Consider the following 19468-nt stretch of genomic DNA (forward strand, 5'->3'; position numbering starts at 1 on the left):
GGCCTTTGGTGAGGGAAAAATGAGACCCTCGCTTCATTACATTTGCCAACTTCTATCTTTAATGTTCTATTGATTTGATATTGTTCTTGTTTCGTTGTTGTGAGCTGCCCAGAGTCATTGACAGATGGGCGGCATCCAAGTTTAATACTTTATTACCATTAGAATAAATACATGAAGGAAAGCTAGGTTAAGAGAAAGGGGAAGATGGAAAAAGTTGTGGTTATATAGAGTTGTAGAATTCCTGAAAAAGAGAGAGATGAGAAGTTTAAAGAACAAAATGCAATGCATGAAGTGGTTGTTTCCTTAAACTTTTTTTTTTGCATACCACATTAAGTGGCTAGCTCTGAAAGGGACTAGAATGTTGGATAGGTATGTCTACATAAGGTTCCCCTTTCCATCCACTAAAAGAGTCACTACTGCTGGGTTCTTGCTGCTACTGAGATTGGGAATGCTGCCATAATGAATTCTTTTGCTGGAGCTAAAGGGGAAGTTAGCTTGGGACCAATGACAATCTCTGCAGATGACTACCGAGGGCGGTAGAATATCCATTCTATTCTTTTCAACACAGAGAAATGCGTATCCTTTCAATACCATCTAATGGCCATCTAGATTTTTGCTGAATATTTTAAGCTTAAACCACAGTATGTGGCAAACATTTTGTTTAAAAGCTGCCCTTCTTAGTATTAAGCTGCCCATCTTGGTACTAAGAGCCCTGGTGGCACAGTGGTTAGGTTGCAGTATTGTGAGCTACTTCTGCTGACTGCCAGCAGTTCAGCAGTTCGATTCTCACCAGCTCAAGGTTGACTCAGCCTTCTGAGGTCGGTAAAATGAGGACCCAGATTGTTCGGGGAAATATGCTGACTCTGTAAACCGCTTTGAGAGGGCTGCAAATCACTGCGAAGCAGTATGTAAGTCTTATTGTTATTACAAAACAGACAAAAACTCCATAGATTCCTGTACTGCATTGTTGAATAAATAAATTAGAAAAATCTAGGTCCATGATCACAAGATAGAGCCATTCATTGTAGTTACAGTATATGGCTTAATGTATCTCAGAAATAATTCTTTATTTAACAGACCATAATCATGGTGTAGCATGCTATGGACACAAAGTCGTAGAGTCCAGAATTGTGGAAAGCCCTGCTACGCAACAGAAGGTAACCTTGATTTTTAAAGCTTATCTAGAAAGAATTGTTCTTATAATTTCTATGATGTATGAATTTGAGTCTCTGATTTATTTTACCACGAATCAAAACATAACTAAGGTGTGCTGGTTATTTTGAATTAATAACATGTTCTCGAGATGCATCTTTGCCCCTTGCAGGTCTTCTGTGAACATAGTATCGGTGACAATGGAAATTTAATCAACAATATTTTCTCCAGCATTCAAGACAACAAGAAAAGTTTCACCTGCTGATTTCCTGGCTGTCAAAGGGCAGGAGTCCAGCTGCCAGGGAAAAGAAAAAGCGAACAATGCTAGCTTTCACTGTGTTCTTAGGTAAAACATTACAAAATCTCTTTTTTTCCCTTTTATTAATCATTCCAGTGGCCAGCTAATGCTTTCTGGGTTTTGCCTGACTCAAAGGTACAACAATTAATTCTCAGTTGACAAAGTTTATATTTTTATTAAATCAATGATAAGTTACAAAGGAGGAAAAATATAGAATTATATGTACAGCATTTCCAAAGATAAGCCAAAGGGGATTATGGGGTAGGAGGGAAATTCCTCAGAGCCGCAAGAAAAGATGAGAGCTTTTTGCCAGGAAGTGATAGAGGGAAATTAAAGAGATCTGTACCAGCCAGGGTATAATGCCAAATGGACAACTGGTTGGATTGATTTATAAGAATAGCTCCTCCCCCACTTGCTTTTTGTTTTTTGCTCCAATCCTTCCCTTCCTTTTGAAATCAAAATGCTGGGATGCATATTGATTTACACCATCTGAGAATTTTATCTCATTAGCTCAGTAAACCTACAGCATTTCTTCATCGATGGCAAACCTTTAACCACCATACAGTCAATGACTACACATGCATGGTGGCCTTTCTGTACCATCCAAAATGTAGATTTGCAATGCTGGGGGTATGAAATAATCTCATCAGATGCCACTGCCTTTCAACACTCCGCATCTGCAGATATCCTTAAACCCAATTATCCTGAAACGTAATTTTTTTGTCATCCTGGTTAATTTTTTTTTTTCTCTAGAAAAAAAACCTTTGGCATCGTACCCAATTGCGTGAGCTCAACATAATCAGGGCTGTGTGAAACCTGTGATTCCTGGAGGAATCCAGCAAAAATAATAGTAATACAGGATGTGCTGCTTGGGAACTAGCATTTATTTAGAATGGGGCAGGTTGATTTTCTTGCTTCTCCCATGAATTGTACATCTGGGTACAATGCAAACAAACAAACATTCCTCTCCCCAAATTACCATGCACAAAGGAGATATGTATGCATAGTTGTATATTCTATACAGGTCAGATAACGAACTTTTTATGGCACAGGATTGTGTTTGCGTGCATGCAGAATTTTAAATATTTTTGCTTCGTTTTACTTGAATGCAGACACTACACACAGCCCTAGGCTTTGCTAATGAGTCAGTTGGTTCCACAGGAGAGGCAGAGCAAAAGGCAAGTTCAGTTTCTTTTCTAGCCTGATTCACTGAACAAGCACATTCCATCCAATGCCTTATTATAAAGATAACAGTTTGCTATTAACCTTGTAGTATTTGAATAAAGAAATACAACATGCCAACTTGAGTCGGCAATCTGAGTCACTTTGGAGAAGCTATACTGTTTATAACCAGGTTGTAAAATCCTTGGCTTGGCAGTATGTTTTCTGTACATTGCAAACCTGTAACTATTTACTCAGGAGCAAGCTACGCTGAATTCCTGCTAGACATGACCTCAATTTATTGAGACGATTACCAAATGTAGCAATGTGGCTGTATATCTCTGGGATGACATCTTAGACCGAAGGGTCAGGGTCAATTACAATTCCTGTCTCTTCGCTCAAATGAATTTATATGCATTGACAAGTCCCCTCCCAATAGCAATAGATAAGAGGAAATGGGGATAATGGGGACTCTTTTTGGAGCATGTACTCATTCCTTAAGGCTGTATTGAAAAGGTCCCAAGTGTAATCCTTGTCATCTCCAGGTAAAGCTGAGAAACTCTCTCTCTCTGATACCTTGGAGAGCCATTATCAGCTAGCACAGGAAACAACATAGAACCAGAGATGGCTGGTAGTTGGACTTGCTATTAGGTGGCAGTTTCCTATGCTTAGAGTAAACAGGGTGGTTTTTTTTAAATTATTACTGAGTAAACCTGCTTAGAGCTGAACAATGAGGGATTGAACAGTATTAGTAAGCACTCATTGGAGACAACATCCCATGAGGGTAAGATAAATTCAGAGATGTGTTCATGGCATAACTATTCTATGACCTGCTAAGAAGAGTTTTCCTGAGGTATCTGCCATAAAAAAGACCTTGGAGTAGGTGTCTTCCATTGAGACTAAGTAGAATTGGCAGCCAGTGCTGGAGATTCAAATTTAGTAATACACTACACTATCTGGTTAGCCTTTGCCCAGGTTTTTAGCAAGGAAGCCAAATATAAGCCAATGGCTGCTATGCAACTCCCTGTCAACAAGAGAGGGCCTCTGGTAAAAGTTACTCCTTTGGTCTCTTTTGTTCTATCAAGCTTTTAGGGGGAAGCAAAAATTCAGAACCCTGTGTGTTTGTCAGAAACAGCCATTGTTTTTTTTTTAAAAAAATGAGAGTCTTATATAGTTAGAATGAGATACATAAGCAGTTTCATATCAAGAGAGAAATAGAACAGAGAACCAAAAAGTTTGCTTCTTGGTATGTTCCGTCATATTTAAATCCTATATGCCTTCTTCTTCTTTATCAATCAGATTTTTTTCTTCATTTTATCCCCCTTGAAAATAACCATCCATGAGATATAGCAGTGGCACAGCATGTACTCTATCATTACCATTGGTCAAATAAGCTTCATCTACTCCCACAATTGAGTTAAGACCTTTCCCAAGACCTCCAGTGCCTTCAATTTGAAACAGAGAATTTGTGTACTATTCAATTTTTCTCTAAGTAAACTGGTAGATTTCCTAACAACACAACAGGAAATCAGATGGTGAGAGAAGCCATTTCCTGAAGGAGATCAGATATATTTATGGAAGGTAAAAAAATCATAACACTTCGAGTGTGGAGCAGTAATTGTCCAAGGGAGGTGAAACTTTAAGTTTAGATGGTCTTAATCACTACAGACTTCTCAGCTAGGATCAAGTAGGAACTATGGAGAAGAACCAGTTCTCTCTCTTGACTCTTAGTCAGCACTGCTCTCAACAGCTGCTGAGGTTATATTCTCTCTCATCTCCTTACTTTCCAATACAATTGATTTGCCTCTCAGATCATACTTAGTCTTCCCCCATGTAACCTCATTTTGGAGTGGCCTGATGTTGATGCCATCTCATGAAGCATGGGAGGGTCCACCCAAATTTTCCCCTCCCGGCCCCACAGCCCACCTTCCTGCTTCAGTATGGGGAGAACTTCTGTCTCTCACCCTTCTTGCTTGCATTGGCTGTGGAGATCTTGGTCGTGTAGGTGGCAAGGTTGCCATTGTGCCCCGTGGCTGAGGAAGGGGGCAGTGTCAAGAAGGGAATGGGTTTCAAGCCGATGAAGTTGGAGAGGGAGATGGCATAGGGGGGACCAAGCAAGGCTGGGGGAGGTGCGGCCACTGCTGTCAGCGCTGGGGCTGGCGAAGGGGTGAGGGGCTGGGAGAAAGTCATGCCGAGGTCAACGGGGGGCGTCTGGGAGGTAGATTTGGCCGTCTCTAAACTGAAGAACAAGAAGGGAGAAAGAATGAGACCTGTGCATGCATGCCCATTTACATATAAAAATGCAGACATCTGTGGACATATACTTGGAAGTACATGTACCAATGTGTGCTGGAACAAGCTTGCACACAGCATAATATGCATAGGTATGGGTTAATATGTATAGTTTGCTTAATACATATATAACAGTATGGTTATGGATATGGATATGCATTCACAGAAAGACGTGTTTTTACAGGCATGCATAATGACATGTGCAACAGAATAGGTACACACACACACACACACAGACTGGAAATAGTGAACAAGGTGCTCTGAAGCATTTCAGCATCCGGATAAGATCTTTTTCATCAGAATCCCCCTTCAGAATACATTTACAGTAAGGAATCTTTACTGGGATAAGAGGAGCTTATTTCCTGGATCAGTGTTCACAGCTGGTTATGGGGAGGATAAGTTATCTTATACCCGTTAGCAGCTCCTGTTTATATAATCAAGACATCCCCAGATATTTCAGGCACTTACGTGTCTTGGACGCATGACCAATGGCTTGAATCAGTACCTGAATTTCGCACCCTGAAACCAATTTCCCTGTCCAAGATGAAGGCGGTGAGCAGCAGCGATGATAAAATTTAGCCTACTTTGGTTTTGAATATGTAAATATATTAATATGTAAAATAAGTGCCAGGATGATTTCCATCAGAAAACTGACTGTATAAACAGGAAAGTGCATCCTCCAAGAAGCAGGCCATGTCCTACCAGCCTGTACACTAGTGGCCATGATGCACAAAAGGAGAGCAACAGTTACTTCCTGCTCCAAATCTTAAAGCATCTCAAGTGCCAGATTGCGATACACCATGGCAAATATCCTTTCATGTATTCCATTCAAGGGCTGTCGTTTTGTGGATAATAGGCAGTTATTCCACACTGAAAACAAGAGTTCTTTCTGAACGGAACTGAAGGCCGCATCGGTACTTGCAGCTGCAAGGGGAATTTGAGGGGAAAGCAGAGGCAGCTGCCCCAAATACTGTAGTTAATGATAATAGTCTTAGGCTGGCTCATGAGAAACTCAAAGATTGGAGGCTGTCATCTAGGCTGGAGAGACAGTGTGCAAAACTATTGACCACCCCTCCCTCATGGGGGTGTGTGGCAGGATGTTAACTGTTTAACATTCCTGTTTATTAAATAAAAGGCAGAATGGTTGCAAACTGACAACTCACCCACCATAGCCAAGGGTTGCCTTTCGGTTCCTGCAAAGCTATCCATCTATAAGTCCCAGGGCTTAGACACAGGAGGAGGAGGAAGCCACAGCAATACCTGCATATATCTGTGACCATGAGGTCTCCTCCCTGCCTCATCTCCCCCAGAGGCTCTTACCAGGCTGTGATGAGGTACTGAGCCAAAGTGATGCTGACTGGTGTGCCTGTGATGGTCACATGACGTTCGGAAGAACCCTCTGTCTGATTCCCGATCTTGATGTGCGCTCCCGACATTTGCCGAATCTCACTGATCTTGCTCCCCTGGCGGCCAATGATGCAGCCAATCAGCTAAGGGGAACAAAGAAGAATCGCCTTTAGGAGGGATGGGTGCGAGGAATTTCATCCCCCAAGAATTCAAACCTTTATTGTCAGAGTACAACATGTGTACAATGAGATTGGCTGAGCCTCCCTTCATGCACCCCCCTCCCAGCACAATACAACTCACAGTGAAAGACAAAAAATCCCTAGCCCAGTGAATCCTACTAACAAACACCCAGTCCTATTGCACCACGTGAACTTATTGCACGTCAATTGTACTATATTGTTGTAGAGTTATGTTTCGTTCAGCAGTCTGACAGCCCACGTATAAAAACTGTTCTTCAGCCTGTTTATGTGGCTGCTTATGCTTCTATATCTCCTTCCAGATGGTAGGAGAATAAAGAAGGGCTGACCAGGGTGTGAGTCGTCCCTGAGGACTTTCCTCACTCTCCTAAGGCAGCGAGGCCTAGCGATGTTGTCAAGTGATATCAAGAAAACAGCTGAACTAAGTTGCATGGAGAATACTGAATCATTAAGTGATAGATTTCTTGCAGTGAGAAACCGGGGACTGTCGGTGCCTTATTTACAGTAATGTTTACTTTTTAGGCAAGAAACCCCCCCAAGATACAAATAAATGCAGTAATGCCTTATTTAAGTTATGAAACTGATAGGCCATCCCAATCTGTCACAAAAGGGATACAGCACTAAAACGAAAGAAATACCTTCCCAAAAAGAAAAGTAACATTCAGAAACAGATGTTCCTCAGATTGAAACAGCAAAAAGGGGTCTATCATCCAATCTAACCTGAGGCCTAAGGATAGAGTCAGATTTTATGGGCTTGTTTAAATAAGGCCAGGATGGAGCTATATAAATCTGGAAGGAAATTGTGTTCCAGAGGGAGTTGCGTGACAGAGGCCTGTTTCTGGGTCTAACTGGGTGATTATTTAATCAATTATTTATCAAATAACTACAGAATATGACAGACTACTGGAGATAGATGGTTTCCTCAAATAACCAGGTCCTAAGTCATGAAGCACTTCACACATGATAACCAACACCTAAACTGCATGTGGAGCAGAGGTGGTATTCAGCAGGTTCTAACCAGTTCTGGAGAACCAGTAGCGGAAATTTTGAGTAATTCAGAGAACTAGTAAATACCACCTCTGAATGGCCCCACCCCCATCTATTCTTTGCCTCCCGAGTCCCAGCTGATCGGGAGGAAATGGGAATTTTACAGTTTCCTTTCTCTAGAGTGGGGAGAGAATGGAGATTTTACAGTATCTGTCCTCTGCCAAGCCACACCCACAGAACCTGCCAAGTCACACCCACAGAACCGGTAGTAAAAATGTTTGAATCTCACCACTGATGTGGAGCTATCATTTTAGCTCATGTAAAGGTTATTATAGAGACATACCATGGCACCCCAGATTGCTCACACTGTTGCATTCTGGACAAGCTACAGCTTCAAGAGCAGCTTCATGTACAATGAATTGGTGTCCATAAGGTGATAAAAACATGAGTGCCTATCTTAACACCTCCCAGTCTAAGTATGGCTACAAAGTAGAACACTAGATAAATTATGTCAAAGTTTTCTGGCCATAACCTCCAGTTGTTGCAAAAGCTATGAGTCCAAGAAGACTCCAAATTTTGTACCAGTCCTTGAGAGGGGAGTACAATCCTATTTGGGACTAACAATGAAACCTCTCCAGACTCAGGAGGTGCAAACATTCACAGCTACTCAGTCTTGTCAGAGATGAGCCTAAGCTCATCCTTTCCAAGCCAGGATCATACAACCTCCACATACTGGAATTAGACATTGATAATATCATTTGGCTCCCTCTAAGCCAAGATGCATAATTTGACCCCAAATTGACAGATCGCTTCAGTATGTGGCCTCATGCAGATGCTAATCAGGAGAGGTGGGAACAACAAACCTTAAGCCCTCCTGCTTAAGAGCCAGGATTCTGGCTCAATTTCTCCCTCTTTGTCCATACTGACTGAACCCAACCACAGAGAAAGGAAAACCACCACAGGAACATTTTCTCTCCACCTCCTACTCTCTTCAGGCAGTTCAGAAAGATACCAGGATTGATGTTATCAAAAACTGCCAAGAGATTAAAGTAGAACCAGGATGATTACAGTTCCTTTGTTCTGACTCCATCAAAGTTATCAACAAATTCTAATACCAGCTTGATATTATGCCCTGGTCCGAAACCAGACTGAAATTAGTCCGGACAATCTGAATCTTTCAGGGGCCACTGAGAATGTAACCTAGTGACATACGCCACAAAATTCCCTTTCCAGGGAAAGTTGGAACCTGGATGAAAATGGTCTAGGACAGTTGGGTCCAGCAAAGGCTTTTTGAAGAGAGGGCACTATGTTCAAGGCAGGAAGGGCCACCCTTCTCTCAAAGAAACACACCACACTGACCAATGGCACATCACTGCATGGCCATCACCAGTCAGGAGGCCCATGGATCTAATATAGAACTGGCCAGATTCATCATGCCAGGGATACTGTCCTTTTCTGGGAGGCACGGATTCCAACTCAGATGTTAGCAAAGGACAGCATCAATCCTGTTTGTAGCTGAGTGGGTCGCCAGGATTGTGCTCTTTAAGCGATTTAGCTGCAAAGATTTGTTGGACTGAACCACCTTCTATTAGACAAGCGAGAGACTGAATGGGAAAGGAAAAATAATAATTAAGTCATGTAGTTTAGGTTTCTACCAGACTGTGGCAGGAACTGACCTACAATAATAATAAAGCAGCCCAGCTTGTTTTGTAAGACATTTTTCTTTAAAGAAAATATTCCATCCTTCTTTTCCTTCTGCATGTAAAATTGGGGCGCTATGTAAAGGTCAATGTTGCTTACTACCCACATGCTTCCTGCCTTCAAAAATGACTGAATAAAGTCTTCAGTTTCCCCAACAGTATCTGCAGAGCAAGCTTGCAGCTGGGTTGGCTGTGTGGGTGAGCAACTGGCACATTCTTCTTTTAGCTTGATATTCTGGCTTTTGCTCCCAGGGAGGAGTGAGTGTGAGGCTCCTGAAGTTGGGGGGAAAGTGGGTTTAAAATGCATCTTTTCCATCCCTCTCTCTTAGGAGTTTCCTGTGTGATTACTGTGCCTTGCTGACTACTGCTAGTCCTGTGAGGTAGGCCAGGAGAGGAAACGGGCCCCACAAAGATTCTAGGAATGCTATGTTACTGTAGTAGGGTATAATAACAGTATCGTGAAAGTCTACAATACTTTCTCTCTGCCCTCTCTTACACGAAACAGAATCAAGACAGGACTATTTTGAGATTCTTTCTCACTTTCTCAGGATTGAGTTGTTGTTTCATTCCCCTCAGCAGTTACTCCTTTCCAAAATCATCTCTACATTCCTTTACAAACCGCAATGACAACTGAACCTTGTGACAAAAGGAAAAAGCCAAATGCTGATCAGACTCAAGTAACTGTGAATGCAAAACAAACTGTAATTCCTTTAATGTCTGAAGATTCCATTGTTTCCAGATAATCCCTTCATGGTACAACAATTAAGTTACACGTTTCCGTGTCAGGCTACCATGAAAGATGCAGAAGCACAATTAGTATTAAAACTCAAATTGTGATTTCGAACCTTCCTCCCTGGGATGGCCACCTTGGTATAGATTGCATTATTCTTTAAAACGTTTGTCTTAGGTAGGGCGATGAAGCTTGGACTTTTAAGCATTACTAAGCTTAGGAATTGGCTTTCCACCTGCTTCTTTGTCTTAGCAGAGTTATAAATAACACCATAGTCTTTGTGCTTAGACCTGGGATAGAGGTAGCACAGGTCACTCAAGTTAATTATCTTTGTCAGATTCCAGATGGTGCAATGCCCTACTTTTAGTCTCCTCCTCCTCCTAGAGGCCTTTGAGTTCAAGGTGTTCTTCCAGACTGTTTGCCCTCGCAAACTCCTCAGCTGAAGGTTGGAAGTACCATTTCACAGTGGTTCCATTTGGCAGATATAATGAAGAGTTGGCCCAGTGGCTACTCTCCTGTGGGATACTATAGGGCTTGTCCTCCTTCTCTTCCCTTGCCCCGTTTTATATCTACATGAACATCTTCTTTGTATTACTATACTGGGCTATGCTACAGATGCTTTGTCCTCATATCTGAAGACTGTAAGAGTCTGGGTGGAATAGAATAGGAAAGACCAGAATCCAAGCAAAATAGAGCTGTTCATGCATCAGACTCCGTGTTTTATCTTGGACAGGAAATATTACTCCTGAATGAGTGGGGCTACAATCTGGGATCCTTCAGGATTCTCATCATATGGTGGGTGAGCTGGTTGAGGCTGTAACTGGGGGATTTCCCCCCGTTGTTGACAGACATGCTATTTGTAACCCTGTCTGAAACAGAATTTTGCCACAAGAACTAACACTGTTGACATTGCTCATTAAGACACCTGTAATGGACACTACATGAGTTTGTCCTTGAATTTACCTTCTTTACTATCCAGAAGCTGGAACTGGTAAAAACAAATTGCAGTATCGTAGTCCAGTGGTTCTAAACCTTTTCTTCACTACGGACCTCCTTTAAATACCTTTTGTAGCCATGGACAATCAAGACTTAACTCAAGATTTGAATCATAACATTTCTTCAATCCTTTGCGTGGGCCCTGTGACAATATGGACCACAGTCTGAGGATCACTGCTGTAATGCATTTGTCAATAAATATTTTATGTTGAGAGCATATTATTCCTGAACTCTAGGCGGTGCATTGCCTCTCAAGAACTCTGGGCAAAACTAATTTCTTAAAATAGGTATGCTAAATGTTTAAGAGGTCCGACAACCCATTTTATCTTAAAACAAACAAGCCACACAATGCCAATTTTTAAAAAAAGATCTTGAATTTTCAAGTTTTCCGAAGTCTAATGAAATTACTGTATCCTGCCACACTTTTTGCAAGCCTTAAAAGCTAAAAATAATTACATTTAAAAACAGCATTGTCTCGAATTTAAAAAAGTGTCCTGTGCTTGTTGTAGATGGCTAGCATATTCATTCTATTTTTAAGAGCTGTTTGCTACCTAACTATATCCCTCAAAGACCATAGTTCTGTGGCAGAACACAAGGTTCCCAAGAAGATGATTTCCAAATCATTAACTGGCTTCTCTAGGTCAAAAAAACAGATGAAGTCAAAGCCCTTTCTCTATCCAAGACTCTGCAGAATTGCTATCCATCGGAGTAAACAATATTGGTCCAGTTGAAAAAAAATAGCTGGGCCTGCCATAAGGCAGCTTTCTCAATGGCAACAAGAAAAGAATTCGGATTTTTGATTCTGACATAGTTGCTTGGCAAAAACCTAGCCCTTTGTTGGGAAAGATTTGGCTGGGGAGCAGATTTCTGCTTTTATCAGAATGGAGTCCCTCTCTACAGACCTTGGTGAACAGGAGCAGAGGAAAGGAATGAAAAAGGGTCTGGATTTATGCCCAATGAGCTTTTATACTGATGTGAAATGGGAGGAACGGAAGTGGGTACAATTACAGCAGAGCAAACAAAAGACCAAACCAAACCACAGCATTAGCCTAGCAGAGTAGGCAGCTCACATCAAAGTCTGACTTACATCATTGGGAACTAGAAACTCCTGAGAGCTATTCTGAGAGTTTGCATCCAGGCCTACGGAGAAAGAGAGAAAGAAGACACAGAATTACTGGGGGCCCTTTGGCTACCCCCCTGGTTACTCCTTGAATGGGTATTTCATAATCCTGCCTTCCCTAGAATAAGCTAGAACTGAAACGTTAGCATCTTAAAGACCCTTTCTAGGCACCCTAGTTACAAAGAGCAGGGAGGACACAAAAAGGATTGGATGGCTTCCCAGCTCTTGCAAAGCAATCAGCAGCTCCAAGAAGAGGCTTTTGTTTTATGCCATTTCACTTAGGTCACATTACACAGGACTAATTTTAGATAGTCCCAGTGGAATTCCAGCCTATCCCTGCCTCTTCCTGCTCGATGCAGACCCCATTGGCTACAGATACTCTTTTGTCAACGTAAGAAACAATCCTTGTCCTTATTCAGATGGTTAAGAGTTTTGGTTCAATTGCCTGGGTTTTTGCTGCATTTTTACTGGGACTACTTGGATAAGCCAAGTTCAATGAATGAATAAACAAACCCAAAATAAGGCTTCTTATGCATTGTTTTTTTTGAGCTCCTTCTATTAGGAGAGATTTCAACTTTGGACTTGTAGCTTCATCCAGATGTTCAGCAGCTCCTAATTTTTCTTGGAATAACTGAATCCATCAATTCAATGTTGACTCTGAGCGACCACACAGATGGACCTTCTCCAGGATGATCCCTCCTTCAAATCTTATAACAGTGCCTGCACCCACTGCTTCTGTAATTGAGTCCATATACCTGGGTGTCTTCTTCTGTTTCTTTTTGCTTATATTTCCAATTTACAGACTTCTCAAGAGAGCTCCAGATATGTCTAAAATATGATTATGTGAACCTGGGCATTTGTCTCTTTAATAAGAACCATAGCTGGATTTGTTCTATGATCCATTATCGGTTTTTTGGCCATCCAACATCACTGTTGGATGGCCAAAAATCTTAAAATATCAATACTCTTTCTAGCCTGCTTCTTCAAACTACTTGAAACTTTGCCTGGATACAGATCATCAATCTGTACAGTTGTTGTTAAGATTTCATTTCCATAAAGTGTCACAGGAAAAACCACTGTGCAATGAAATCATTTGCATTTTCAGGTGTTCATGTAATGTTGCATCATCAGAATAGCTAAGGCTATTGATGTTTCTTCCTCCAACTCTAAAACCACACTCATCTTTTTCTAATCTAGTTTCCCTCAATATATATTCAGGATGTAGATTTAAAAAAAATAAGGGGAAAATTTTGTCTCACTCCTTTGCCACATGGAGCGAGTCTATTTTGTTGTGTTTGTGTGGATGGTGGCTTCCTGTCCTGTGCATAGGTTTTACATTAGGGCAAAATCAAAGGATGTTGTGCAAGCTGTTGCTTTGTTCTTTGCTTAATGGCCTTTCTGTGATAAGAACAAAGATGCTAAAGCTATTTTCAGCAATATCAGATCCAGTCAGAATGCTACATGCCTTCGTTATGCCTCACTTGGATTCCTGCAATGCGCTTGGTGTGGGGCTGCGTTTGAAAACTGCTCCAAATCATCTGCTGGTTCTGACTGCTGCCACAAAGTTGCTTTTCAAGATTTGCTATAGATAGCATGAGATCTCATCTTTACAACAACTATACAGGTTGCTGATCTGTATCCAGGCAAAGTTTCAAGTAGTGCCCAAGACATACGAAGGCCTATTCAAAATCACTTATTCCTTCACACACGTCCACCCCCACCCCCGTGTCTCTGTGTGTCTCTGTGTGTGTGTGTGTGTGTGTGTGTGTGTGTGTGAGATTTAGAGAAAGAAAATGGGAGACATTGAGAAAGAGTGTATGCTTGGCCCCTCGAGCTGATTTCCTTTGTTCCTCTCTTCTGTATTCTAATCTGAAGATTGCTATAATGGATATATTGAAAATAAAGAGTTAATAAAAACAAAAAATACTGTTGGCTAGTAAGGTGAATTTCAAAATATTCTTCTTTAACAGGGAGACTAACTGATGGTGCTCTAGAACTTATTTTTACATCTGGATTTAAACAATGCTAAGCTGTGATGTGGCTTCTACGGTTTCAGCTTATCCTGTTTTTGTGAGTGCAATAATTGTTCTCCGTAAGCTACAGGTTCTGCTTTGGTTATGTATGAACTCAGTGTACTGCAATTTATTCAATATACCAGGACTTATTATGAATTAGGATTCTGGTCGGTGCTTAGGAAATAGCCACCGATTGTTCTAGAAGATGAGAACCACTTTGGAAATTGGACTAACAGCTTTCTCCCTCCCTCTCTGGCCATATTTCTTTCCTGTCCTGCTGTAGATGATGTAATCCAGATGTCTCTGTTTGGCGCAGTCAATTACAGTTTTTCAAGCAGACTGAGAATGACCCAAGTGATCTGCAATTGGGCTCTGTAAGCATCTTAATAAGTGGGTGACTGTCCTGGAGATTATAAAATTGAGGTGCACATTAAAAAATCCATTATCATTACCCCGATGAAGCTACCACAACAACTGTGTACTTTTACAGACATATATCCTATTTATGTCTCTGACTCAAGCTTCCCTAATAATTTTTTTAAAAAATTATTCCTTAGATTGTTTTATTTTTCCATGAAAGATAGCCTTACTAACCCGGCATCCTCCATGAATGCTGGACCACCACTTCCATAATACCTTGCTAACTTGGGATAATGCTCACACTTAAGAGAATGGGAGAGTGAGTCAGGCTGCTAGAAAATCACAGGCTAGAAATATAAATGTCTTGATAGAGGCTCTCAATTGTGCTTTCCACAATTCTTTTGCTTTCTTCTTTTAGCATTTATATCCCAAATAAATCCTTAACAATTCATTAGATTTCACATCAGTTACCAATACCAACATCATATCTCTTGCCAATCCTCTGCCTGATCTGTAAAAATCATTTTAATGCAGATGCATTTTTAGGCCTATTTTATGCAATTCAAAAGTATGACATGAAAGAATGACTCCTTAAGTTTATCTGTAACTCTAATAAAAATGCTGTTTACATTTCAATAAAAGACACACATTTTTCTTTTGAATGTAATGTTTTATTTGTTCACATTATATTGTTGTAATGACTTTTTTGGTGAAAAATTACTACTACCATGTTTCCCTGAAAATAAGAAAGGGTCTTATTTTCTTTTGACCCCTGAAATAAGCGCTTGGCCTTATTTTCAGGGCGGTCTTATTATTCTTGAAATGTAGGAGATGGCAAGAGTGGTCACCTCATGGCTGCTGCTGTATTGCAATATTTTCAGGGAGGGATTATTTTTGGGGAAGGGATTATTTTAGCGCATGTGCTCAAAAGCTGGATTGGGTTTATTATCTGGGGAGATCTTATTTTGGGGGAAACGGTAATTAGGTTTATTTGTAAATATGTTTCTGTCTACTCTCTCTGCAAAAAAGTATAGTTGCAAAAACTTTAAACTATAATTAAGAATCTGAGATTATCAGAAATTATATAGCTTTATCTTAATCTCAGAACTCTTACACTAACTCTCTTACCTGCAACTAGAGATGGAGTTTGTGCCAAGGATGAAAATGAGACAGGATGTCCCGAAAGCTGCTGCAACTTTGTCACCTGCACAACAGGAAGAAAAAAAAACACCAGATAACCCTTAAATATAAATAATCGTCAATTCTATATAAGTGGTTCTTGACAGTATCTTGAAGGGTCTCTGAAAGCTGAAGATTTTATCATGGCTGAAAAAATTGTGTTTCATTTCACCTGTATGTGAAATGAAACTCTATCGAACACTGTGTTTGTATTACTGTTTCAAATAAGTCTGGGTAGTAAATTGTATGAAGATATCTTTTATGAGGCAATCTTGAGCTCATAACAGAGGCTCTTTTTCACTATGGTTCATGCCAATTTTAAATTAGGTTTCGGCCATAGCTGTAGGATCGTCTCCATCCAGTTAAACAGAGTTACCACTAAGGATACAAAGACAGGTTTTTCCTGAAGGTCAAGATTCATTGACTGGTTAAAACGGAGTCATTCTAAGTGCTTTTGTCTGTTTTTGTAAATTCAGCAACAGCCTTTAATATCTGCCCACAATACGGTGCCCCCAAGATCTGTCTGTGATCTCCAGACACTACAGAGGCCAATATGCTTGAAACACCTGGTTGGAAAGATGACGCTTCTATAATCTTTTCAAGAAAAGAAGCATAGGATGGGTCAAGTCCAGAGACCAAAAACAAGATGTGAGGACCACAGAGGGGAAGACCTGGAGTTTAAATATAGCTTGCCAGCTGGACTCACCTCAGCTTGAGATATTCCACTGTATTGCCCTTGCATGGAAAATCCCTACGAAAGGGGAAAAAAATAACAAAGAAGAAAGATATTCTGAAAATATATTAGCTCTTCCTTGAAAAGTTCATTTACTGAAAAGGTTTAAGAATAAAGAAAGAAAGAAAATCACAGAGAAAAGCAGGGAGGAAAAGTGGCAGGTGCAGTTGCAGCAGGAAAAAAAGAAACCACAACAGCAACAAAACGAAAGTAGATATCCTGGAAATTTAGAGAACTGGACAACATTTCCCATTTGATTTTTAAAAGGTACATCAGAATCCAAGCAAGCATCGCACTTGTCTGCCATTCTTTAAAGCAGAGTTGTCCCTCTGATGCTACCCTAGGTAGAGTCTCAGCCTTTCTTGCTGCCAGAGAAAGACTCGGCTGCTTTAAATGGTTGCAGGCAGGTGCGGCATTTAAACCATTATGCACCCTGAAGTGCCCTTTTGGAACAGAATCCAAAGCACTGCACAGCTCTAGAAACTAATATACTCAACGATCTCTCCATTATAAAAATGTTTTAAAGAACAAAAGGACTCAGGAGCTGTAGAAATTCGACCAGACGTTTTATAATCATGCAGGGAATTCTGGGTAGTTTTGTCTCTTGAATACATAACATTCAACATACCAGTTCAAAAAATACATTTTGTAAGGACTAGCCAAAACAAAAGCTTGATTGAATGGCCTGAGCAATGCAACAAGTCTTTTCATTTACAAAAAAAATATGGCCATTTCCATATCTAATGTTTTAAGGTTTTAATTTGTTCAATTCACACAATATTCTCCTCTCCTCAGATCTATTTTATCTGAGTTGAAATGTAAATGAGATGCTCTGAGTTTAAAATTCAGAAGAGTTAAGTACTACAATATATTATTTTAAAATGGCCATCCACACCATTACACCTTTACAATTAATGCTGATTGTTACCAAGAAAAGTTGAATATATATCAGTGCTTTGTCACTGGCTAAGACTAAGTCACCCTCATTCATTTTACTAAGAGCATTTAGTATATGCAGTAGTAATTTGATTTATGCAGCCATTCAGCATTTTTGTGCATCAACTCATACATCTTTGGCTGTCTAGTAAATACGTTTTAATTTTTAAACAGTAGTTAATGTTTCTCAGTTGTACTGCAGTATAAAAAGTTATTAAAGTTAATATTGTGTTTTCTCCCTTATAGGTTCAGATGGCAATCCTGTCTGGGAGAAATTGAAATTATGATACTTCAGAATCTGCATTATATTGTCAACTAGCTGATAACCTGGTATTCTAATATTGGATTTTCCCCCTTACCAGAAGAAGCCCCCTTGTGGAATACTGTGAAGCCATTACCATGGCAACTCCACCGCGCTGTACAGTAGAAGACATTTTACGGCAGTACAATAGAAGCCATTTTAAGGTACAACAGGCTGTAGATTAACAGAACACACACTCTGAGGGGTGTTAGGGGTGTCTTACCCCCCACAGTATTTGTTTCCAGAGAGTAAGTCATCTGTATACCAAGTTTGGTTAAAATTGCTCCAGGCGTTCCAGAGTTATGCTGGAACACACACACACACACACACACACACACACAGATGGCCATTTTTATATATAGATTGTTATTATTTAGCTTTGATGAAGAACGTTTTTCTTCCTCTTTTATGGCTCATTCTGCTTTTATTTGGCTCTTATTAGCAGTTAGCTTGTACTAAGGTCTCAATGCTAGTATTAGAAAGAAATGGCATATGGGTACCATCCGTTAGGGACCTATCTTCCCTGCGGTGGTCTAATCCTAACTGTAAACCCTAATCCAAACTCTTTTGAAACATTATTTCTCTCAAATATTAGATTAGCTCCATCCATGATAATCCGGAACTCCCTCAAGACCTGGTTATCAGTCCTGTGGCTCTAGATAAATGAACAGATAAAACCTGGAGTTGACGTTGACAAACTTGATTGTATTTCTCTCCCTCCCTCTCTCTCTCTCTCTCTCAAATTCTGAAACCACCCCTTAAACCTCACTCTTCAATCAGAATCTCTTACTAAGAATGTCTTGTCCTGACTTATAGAGATGCAAGAAATGATTGCTCAGTGCATGGTCAGCTTCTCTCGCTCCAGGGACTGCTGAGAATCACTGGAGTTCCTTTCAGGATGCTCAAATTAAAGAAAATCCTTTTGTGGTCTTCAAGGCAAACAATATGTTATTTATTTAATTTATATGCTATCATCAAACATAAATAAGATCATAGGTATTTTCATCAACTCTGGACTCTTTTTGGTTAGATTCCTTTAATGATACAGGAATACATGGGAAGTTGATATGCTGCAAACAAAGCACCGTGTAGGAGAAGGAACGGCAGAACTTGGGGGTGGAGTTAAAGAGGGATCAGCCTACAATCCCTATGTAGCCACAAACGAACTTCCAAACCTCCTTCCAAACTCTTTGAGTGCCATTGACCCTTATATAACTCTAACCAGGTGCTCATCAGTTAGTTGAAATTTTTGTACCCAGATCTTTTTGCAATAAATCAGCTTAACTGTGTGAATCTTGTTTTTCATGCCTGACAAACAGTTTCTAGCATCTCCTTCCTTTACAAGAAAATATTTCAGCCCCAGAAGATAAAAACGTATCCAGTGGTTTCTTTGGAATCACACCCACCAATGCAAATTTTTTTTAAGTGGTGGAGAGCATTATTGGGGCTAACACAGTGGTGAAATTCCAATGTTTTTACTGCCGGTTCTGTGGGCATGGCTTGGTGGGTGTGGTGCGGCCTGGTGGGTGTGGCAGGGGAAGGATACTGTAAAATCTCCATTCCCACCCCACTCTGAGGCCAGCCAGAGGTAGCATTTACCGGTTCTCTGAACTACTCAAAATTCCCGCTACTGGTTCTCCAGAACCTGTCAAAACCTGCTGGATTTCACCCCTGGGTTAACATCAGGAGAAGATAGCAACCAGAGGTGGGAGTTTGCTGGTTCTCCCCAGACAGGCAAACCGGTAGTGGCAGCGGCGGGAGGCTCCGCCCAACCTCTTCTGCACAGAAACATTGCGCGAGCATGCATGAGCGAACCGGTAGTAAAATAAATTGAAACCCACCACTGATAGCAACCTTCCCAGTTTGTCTGCCAGGAAATGTTTTATAGCTGGCCACTTCCACTATTGCACACATATTGTAAACAGGCAAGCTGCCCCTCCCAATAGTGTATTACTACTGCTCTC

General features: G+C 40.6%; 1 protein-coding gene across 7 annotated transcripts in view; it reads right to left on the minus strand.

Moving 5' to 3' along the window:
* The window catches only part of PCBP4 (poly(rC) binding protein 4), a 97497-nt gene that overhangs the window by 47356 nt on the left and 30673 nt on the right, over window positions 1–19468 (minus strand). For 6 of the 7 annotated variants that reach the window (XM_081935661.1, XM_081935662.1, XM_081935663.1 and 3 more), the window contains 5 exons: window positions 16241–16285; window positions 15484–15559; window positions 11948–12000; window positions 6224–6393; window positions 1599–4850 (listed from right to left, as the gene is read on the minus strand). In XM_081935661.1, coding sequence (XP_081791787.1) covers window positions 4547–4850; window positions 6224–6393; window positions 11948–12000; window positions 15484–15559; window positions 16241–16285 — 648 coding nt within the window. In that variant the 3' untranslated portion in view covers window positions 1599–4546. Of the gene's footprint in view, window positions 1–1598; window positions 4851–6223; window positions 6394–11947; window positions 12001–15483; window positions 15560–16240; window positions 16286–19468 lie in introns of those variants that run through there. The other variant, XM_081935666.1, reaches the window with a different exon arrangement.

This window comes from Natrix helvetica (assembly GCF_964273705.1).
Source record: "Natrix helvetica genome assembly, chromosome: 1".
Classification (NCBI taxonomy): Eukaryota; Metazoa; Chordata; class Lepidosauria; order Squamata; family Natricidae; genus Natrix; species Natrix helvetica.